This window comes from Ornithodoros turicata, chromosome 8 (assembly GCF_037126465.1).
Source record: "Ornithodoros turicata isolate Travis chromosome 8, ASM3712646v1, whole genome shotgun sequence".
NCBI lineage: Eukaryota > Metazoa > Arthropoda > Arachnida > Ixodida > Argasidae > Ornithodoros > Ornithodoros turicata.
The window spans coordinates 15,976,201-15,984,679 of record NC_088208.1 but is presented as its reverse complement, the minus strand read 5'-3'; the positions used below and the strand labels follow the sequence as shown (position 1 = coordinate 15,984,679).

Here is an 8,479-nt window from a genome sequence, read left to right as displayed (position 1 = left end):
TAGCCTTCAAACATAACAAATTTTTATTCTTTACATACCATAGGGAATTTATCACAGTATTATACAATTTCTCACACAACACGATTCAGAATAAGTACATAGAAATTGTGCCACGAAATATCTGGGAAAAACAGCACCCGCACGCATGTAAGCCACAAAGGGGTTAACCATTCAGTCAATGTCGACACGCAGTAGCTTTAACTTGGTAATTTTTAAAAATCTATTACACTTCAGCAGCAGGGACATCACAATATGGTACATGTGCTGCACGTAAAAACTTTAAATGCAACGTGCTATGCTGCTAAGCATTCGGTGACGCTGAATAAAAAATCTGGCTGTACAGCAAAGGAGGTGCTCTTTCGTAGAGCACCGTTGAAACACAGCGTTTCTCAATTAAACTGAGGTATCATCCAGCACATATCAGCAGGGCACAAAGAAACCTTGCCTATGCATCCCAGCAATTTGTGTCCCAACACTTCTGTCCCAACACTTCTGTCCCACCTGGACAGTCCCACCTGGACAGTCCCATCTGGGCTGTTTGACACTGCATTATTCTGCACCTGCTGTACGAAGCCTTTGTCGATATAACGTTACAATGAATTTTTAAACATCAACATTTTTCACTTCTGATGGCAATGCAAATTAATTTCCCTAAATTTCTAAGAGTCTACATACAATACACTATTGTGCATAAACAGCGTGAGCAAGATTTACCATACATCATGAGGTCAACGATGAAAAAAAGTTGATATCTCTAGGTGACATTAAAAAGGCTACGTGACATTTTCGGTGCCTTAGGATGAATTTTGGCTCACAGAGTTTATGTGCTATCTGAGGCGAGAAAATTTGAAGGGGCACGTAGAGCTGACGGTGAGGAAGAAAGGTCCCTCCTGGAAAGGCTGGAACGTAGACGGGATTATGTTGTAGATGCCAGCTGGAACTCGCTCCATCTCCAGGACTGTGAAGCCGGATCTGATTTGGGTGAAAAAGTAAGCCGTATGAGGCTCAGGTAGAGGAGCTTCATTTCTTTGGCTTTACTATATCGCGAGACAAAGGAAAGGAAAGCGGCTTGCACTTTTTGTCTAAATATTTCAGTGTGTAGGTTCCAGGAGAGCTGCAATCATTTGCAGGTCCTTGAATTCACACAACAGTGAATCGCAGTGGCAGACAAGTTCTGACTCTTAATGACCACGTAGTGGAGGAGGGAGAGGAGGCAATGAGCAGGCTTTCTGTATCTAGGTGGAGTTGGCCGGGCTGGGTAAGTCATCTTTTGTTACTGGGCTTGGGCTTCAGTCAAACGGTTGGGTCAGTAAGGCTATTGGGTAAGCTCGAGCCAGTACACTGTTCTACCCACATGGCAGTGCAACAGATTATGAACGGAACCGGGGAAGAACCCATTTGTGCCCAGTGATTCATTTGATTCTCCACTTTAGACAAAAATATGTATCTCACATAATTTACACGCCTGCGTAGGGAACTAGTACACCCACAACTTGCGAAAATGTTCAATTAAAATGTTCGGCAGAGCATGTAGAGATAAGGCGCGATAAGGTGCGATAGTCATTGCGATGGCAAATGCGTGAGGGCATTCCAAGAGCGATGTGCGCTAGACATACGAGCAGGCAGTCACGTGGTACTCTTACAGATTTCGCTGGTTTTCTATTCTGGAAATCTGTAAGGGGTTTTGCATTAAGGACACCTTATTCGAAAATGTCTCAACTTACTGTGCGACCTGTCCATTGGCACTTCGGCTACCCACTCGCTAATTAAAAAGCATTAGTTAATTTTCATTTAATTAGCATAAATGAAACAGCTTCGGCGGCTCATAACAACATGCAGTTGGTTTTATCCATGAATATAGCTTTGTTTTTTTAATGCTTGACAAGTGTTATGTGGGACACCAGTACGGTCAAACTTTGTTGTAACAGAATGTTGTACATTGAAATTAGCTGTATAGAGAAACAATTTGTATTCCCTGCCACAGCGGGGTGTCATATTTCATTAGGCTTCATAAAATGAAATATTCGGTAGAACGAAAGAAATCATGTTCCCTGTGAGTTTGGTTTCGTTCCCTGTGAGGTATGAGTGTAGTGTGTTAATTCTGTGAATAAATTAATGTTGCGAATTACATTACAAATGCATGTCATATAATTACCTTAATTTGATACATCATACGCAAATAAAGTCTGACTGCAATATGGCATGAACTGCCCAATAAAGTTCAAAATTATGTTTGAGGTCAAGAGCGCATTGAGGCCTGGTTTCACCAATGCTTGATAACTTTGAACCGAGATCAAGCATTGTTAAAACTTGAAGTTAACACTCAATTCTTCTCTGTAAACGTTAGTTGGTGTCGTGATGGATGTTTCAGTAACGATAGCTCCCTTTTGTGAATGACAGTTCAGAGTTAAATTAAAGTTCAGGGATCCCTGTTCAAGTGTTAATCGGCATTGGTGACACGGGGCCTAAGACCTGCTATTGTGACGGGACGACGGCCACCTCTCATCCTGCCAACGCCCTCTCCAAACGACAACTGCTGCACGCAGTTGTGAATTACAGTCGCCGACCGATTTTTCGGACGTGCTCGATTATTCGGACGTGCTCAATTATTCAGACTCGTTCGCGGAACGATCGCGGGTCCCAGAGAGTTGATGTATAAAAGCGTCCAAAATTTCGGACGCCGTGCAGCTCCGTTGCTCGATATTTCGGACTCTGTTTGCCCAACCCTCGAGTTTCTCTCTTGGGGTGATGGAAAATATTGGTATCATCTGAAATTTGTATCAAAAGAAATCAACCAACCAAAATATTGAAGCAAAAAAATAGGCAGTGATGATCGTTCATTCTCCATTCCTCTGAGTAGAAGAGGTCTGTCGTAGCGCTTTTGAGCCTTCGTTTTCGGCCAACGGCCCAGCATGTGCTGTCGGCCCGCGAGTCGCGCTGTAAAGCGAGCTTCACCTAAAGCACGCATGCGTTAGGTGAAGCCGACTTGCGGACTTGATGATGGCAGTGCCTCTGACAGTGTACATTGACGAAATGTCGCTTCAGGAAATAGAAGCTGATGTTATCAGGCAGAGCTGGAAGCGCGTTAGGAAAGCATCGAAAAATGTTTTCCAGACGATTAGGGCTTAGTAATGTTTATTTAAGCGAAATTCATTTTTTCGGACTGCTCGATTATTCGGACTGTTGCGCGATTCCCGCAGAGTCCGAAAAATCAGACGGCGACTGTATGTTTAGCACACAAAAGTGAGGGACATGCACTCACTTGTACATTCCTGACGATTTTCGTGAGAAGGCATACGGGGAAGATGGGTCATCTACTGTGACAGCTATCACATCAAAGCCCAGCTGATATTGCCTGTCGACAAAAACATAAGTTAGTTCACAGATTGCGACAAATGCGCGCTATAATGTGATGCGTACTTGGGTCCCTTGAGAGTGATGAGCACCTGGTTGTTGTCGTCTGGGGATTGCAGACACGCCTGGTATACGGGGTTCCTCCCGTATGTCTGGGGATGATTCCCGCATCCACCAGCCGTCTCAGCTGTCCATGCACCTCGCTTCTCCTACGAATGAGATTGCAAGAAAAAAAATGGAGCGCTTGTACTCGAAGGGACAGCAATGTCCCAGGCTCGGGTCGTGAACTCTCGTCATGGCTCAACAGGCAGCTGGCATTAGGGTTGCCACATTTTGTCACGAAAAATACCAGCTGTGCAGGTTTTCAAACAAACCAAAAAGAGAAAATTAAAACAAACACAGTGTTCATATATGTACAGGGTGTTTGCAAGAAAAGTGGCCCCACATTTACACATGTTACCTGCTCACCGCACAAACTTACAGCACAGCATACCATTCCATGCATTTGTATCTTTGCCATGCTCAGGAATATATTGTCAATGACAAAATGTTTTTGCAAACAGATGCATAAATAGAGATGGCACTACCTAGGTAACTTAATTAGTTACATTTTGCAGCTTGTTTCACCAAGAGTGGCTCCTATAACTATGTTTGTTTTCCATGTTACCGCCACAATGCAACTATCCTATAACTATGTGTAGTCACAAAAAAAAAACAGTCCTTACAGCATTGTAGCCGTACAAAACGGGACTTGCATTAAAACTTGCAAACATTTTCAACTCACCTCTCGAACGTACTGGTATGGGTTCCCAATACGCGATAGCTGGAAAGGACACGAAGCATAGGCCCTGAGAGTGTAGTGAATGGTGTTGGACTTTTCGTACTGCGATATCACCAGAGTGTAACGGGTGTCACCTCCAGGTGGCACCACTAGTTTGCACAAGTAATGTGGGCTGTTGATACGTGCTCCGTCGATGTACGGAGGGGGGTCGACTGAAACACAAGGTAGTACAGTCCATCAGGGCAACTGGGTACACATACTAGAATGCAGGGGTTAAGACAGGACTACACTTTACGGCACCATCCCTTACCACTTGAAATGGCACAGCTCTACATGAACCCTTGTTCTTTTGAGCCTAATTTTGTGTTATTTTTATTTTATTTATTTCTTATTTCTATTTTTAAGTTTCATTAATTTTTATTGCTATTATTTTTGTTATTTTTAGTTTTACTATTTTCATTATTTTTAATTTTTATTATTTTTATTTTTATTAGAAATTGGGTTTCAGGTTGGGAGATGTGAAACGGGATAAAATCAGGTGACACTACGGGCACATTCGAACATCATGAGGCGTGCCTTAGCACATACCACACACTGCAAGTGCCACTGTCTTATGCCACACCTGAATGAGCAGGTCGGAAGATGCCAACGAACGCACACATCATGCATGCAGTCTGTAGTGATTCAGACTTCCCTTTGGTGGCAGAATAACTTACATGGAAGGTATACTTTCTTTCCGTTTGTTTTGTACACGAGAAGGGCAATGTACTCCTTGTTGTTGGCGAAGTCATCCTGCACAAACAAGAACATGGCACTGAAAGAGGTGAACCTTGTAGTGTCTCCACTGTCACTCACATCCATCTACAGGATTATTCTAGCAAACGTTACACATTTCGATCGCACTGTAAAAATAGAAGACTAGGTTTGGCCCATCCCAAACTTGGCAGACTGATAGCCATGTATCTGAAGTTTCATTCGAATTTTTTGTAAGCACTATGGTCATGTAGAAAGAGAATTAAAAATCAAGCAAAATCTCGCCGCATGCATTTTCAATGGCCTATCCCACACAAACACCGCCATTTTTTCTTGTGTCTGCTTCACATTCACATCACTTTCCAGAGGTAGCGCTGCCTACGACGATGTGACATGCCGATCCTGACGTTATGCACCAATCGTCTTGTTCCAGTCTTGTTCTGTATGCTAGTGCCACCTGTGTGTGGTGAAATGAAACTGAAGCGCACAGAGCAGAAAATGGCGACTTTTGAGTGAGATAGGCCATTGAAAATGCATGGGGCGAGATTTTGCTCGATTTTTAATTTTTCTTCTGCAGGACCATAATACTCAGAAAAAATTCCGACAAAACTTCAGACAAATGGCTTCCCGTCTGCAAAGTTTGGTGTTGGATGAACCCCCGTCTTCTATTTTTACGATGCGATCAAAATGTGTAACGTTTGCTAGACTAACCCTGTATTTGTACTGCTATGCCATTATAGCACAGTTATTGGTTTCATTCTCGAATATCCGATGCATAGCAACTCAGTTACTTCGTAATTTCACTCTCGGAAGCCCACTTTTTTACGTAATTCAGCACAAGTACAAGTGAGGCATTTATACACATACCCTTGAGGCCCAGAGTACAATGATATGGTATAACAAATTATCTGCACAAGGAAGTGATTTGTGCTGAGGTTTCACACGAAAATAGGTCAAGCCATCTTATGCATGAAGTGAAAACAGTGTGCCATAATTTCACGCATATAAGCCGCACCGCAGATAAACAGCAGGACCCGTTTTTAGGATATTTTGAACCTTTTCCAGCAGTACTTGAAGCTTCAGACTGGGCCTGTTGGTAAGGCATGGCAGAATAAAAGCGCTAAAAACACACTGTGTGTCCGTCGTCCTTGTGTTCTTAGCGCTTTTATTCCGCTTTTCCAGCAGATAAGCCGTAATCGCATGTAAGCTGCAGGCAATACGACGCGACTGATTTGTGCGGTAAACTAGTGGTGCAGATATAATATCAATCCATTAATATGGATATCAAATATAAGATCCTTCCTGCGAATCTCCCGACAAAGCAGACCATAAAGAAGGCCATAAACCTTGTGGTCCACATTCTCGTGCCGGCATGGTATACAACAAAGGAGGAGTAGTGTTCTACTTAGATCGGGTTGTGCCCTTGTTGCGTGTTTGTCATGGATCGACGGGTTCCAGAACACATGAATCACTGTCACCACTTTCATGAAAACTGCTTGGGGGAAGGTACCAGGAAGGTCAGTCTACTCGAATGTGAACGCGTCCCTCTGTTCATGCATTGGCAGGGCGGTGCTGTTCTGGAGGCACAGCCGACGCTTTCGTTAAAACTGGGGTATGGGGAAAATACCCAGGAAAAATAGTCATCAGATAAGCCGCACCGATGGACAAGATGCAGAGCGCCTGTGAAAACAAAAATTTGTGGGAAAGCTGCGGCTAATACGCATAAAATTACGGTATTAATGAACCATCGAACACACATCTTAATGCACTTCCTGGAGGTAGACCATTCTCGTTAAAGGATTTGTGACATTTCACAAGTGTAAGATAAGTGTATGATGCATATACAAGGTATGTATTTGTTTTTATCCTTTACAGAATACTTATAAAAACCTATGAGAGCAGCACAGATGTCGTTTTTGCAGTTGAGTTATACGGCCAGGCGGATATCCTCTCGAAGAAAGTATGCAACTACAAGATAACTAATTGCCTAAAATTCATTAATTATCCCTTTAATTAGGTGATTTTGGGCAACAGCAAGATAGCAGAATGGAAGACAAATTGTTTTTACCCGGAAAATTCAGAAAAAAATATGAGTGTGAGAATGTGTAGCGCATGTTGGATGGGACTGAACATGGTGGAGAACATACAGGAACAAGGACGACACACACAGAAGTGTTCAACACTCCTGTGTAAGTCGTCATCGTCCCTGTGCGTTCTCCACCATGTTTGGAAAAAAATATTTCCCAAAAACTCTAGGCTCTAATTAGTATAAGATGCACAAGATGCTTACCCTATCAGTAATGTGCCTAGTCAGCAAAATCCACACTGCACAACCAGACTTGCTTAATTCCAAAGTATACTGCGGATTTTCACCAATGTTGTACACATCTTTTGTGGGTCCTACAACTGCATTCCAAGACCTGAAGAGAAAATGCAATGATGACTACAGATTGAATTTTTATGCAAATGATGCAGATTATGGATGAGCTATGGTCATAAGAAGCAGACACAACACAGTGCTGAGTAGAATGAAATTATTTTCATGGAGGACCAGCTGGATAAACACTACTTTAATAATACATAATATTTTCTGAATGCTTCTTCACCTACTGTTTCCTTCACGCTGTTATTCGTGTCAGTTCACAGATCACCCCCAACCTGCTATAACTGCCCAAACGTCCATATAGTTACACTGCCATGCACAGAGTTCAACAGCCGCTGGAGAGCACAGCCTTAGTAAGCCGTAAACGCCTGTGTCCGTGTACTTACTATCTGTCTAGCATTCTAATCGGAAATCTGACAAAAATTCAATACCACAGTTCTACCACATGGATCACTCACACCTCTCCGGGACGCCCAAAGTACGAATCAATGCTCAATTCTCTTCTTTTCCGATCCGAACATTCACCTTCTGCTTACGACATGCTTCGTAGTGAAACACTCGTTGTGGCATGACAAACGGCCCGCGCTGACCGAAGGCACCGAGAAGTATGGCAACTGGTCTGGTATGGTATAATAATAAAAAAATGTGATGGTGTGATGGTCGCAGGTACGGCATCTGATGATGTCTACGGCATTATGGCTAGTCACCTTTTACTGAGACCATAATCTTTCTCTCTAAATTTCTGTTTTTGGGGACAATTGTAAAGCGCACGTGAAAAACTGCTCGTCAGAATCGTGTCCAAGTCATCAAATGTAGAGGAGGTGGAGTTCCTCTAGATGAGCCCTGACCTGCGATGATGGTATGCCATGGAGAGGCGATGACTGTGGCCTATCTCCATGGCCGTGCCGGTGGAACTCAGGCAGGTGCGCCTAGCGCGTGGGCATCTTCGTCGTTGTCCACGGCCCGCTACAAGGGCATGCCGTCCTTGTCACCATAGGCATCGACTACGATTCATGGGTTGCCATCTCCTTGAATGTGGCCAAATCTTTCATGTTTGAGATGAAGGCTGCACTACTTGAAATCTGAAGAAGTGCAGCCTTCTGCACCAAAGTCTCGTCTCATTAAAATTTAGATGTTCTCAACAGTCCCCTTTCTGTTGTGAATCTCTATGGCCGGATACTTGCACATTGCTCTTCTATGTACTACGA

The 8,479-nt window shown here is 43.3% G+C and overlaps 1 protein-coding gene across 4 annotated transcripts in view; it reads right to left on the bottom strand.

The window, feature by feature from the left end:
• The window catches only part of LOC135366531 (calpain-7-like), a 48,536-nt gene continuing 40,057 nt past the window's right edge, over window positions 1–8,479 (bottom strand). For all 4 annotated transcript variants that reach the window (XM_064599258.1, XM_064599260.1, XM_064599259.1 and 1 more), the window contains 6 exons: window positions 7,179–7,308; window positions 4,852–4,927; window positions 4,139–4,347; window positions 3,421–3,563; window positions 3,263–3,355; window positions 1–972 (listed from right to left, as the gene is read on the bottom strand). In XM_064599258.1, the coding sequence (XP_064455328.1) occupies window positions 828–972; window positions 3,263–3,355; window positions 3,421–3,563; window positions 4,139–4,347; window positions 4,852–4,927; window positions 7,179–7,308 (796 nt within the window). In that variant the 3' untranslated portion in view covers window positions 1–827. The remainder of the gene's footprint in view (window positions 973–3,262; window positions 3,356–3,420; window positions 3,564–4,138; window positions 4,348–4,851; window positions 4,928–7,178; window positions 7,309–8,479) is intronic.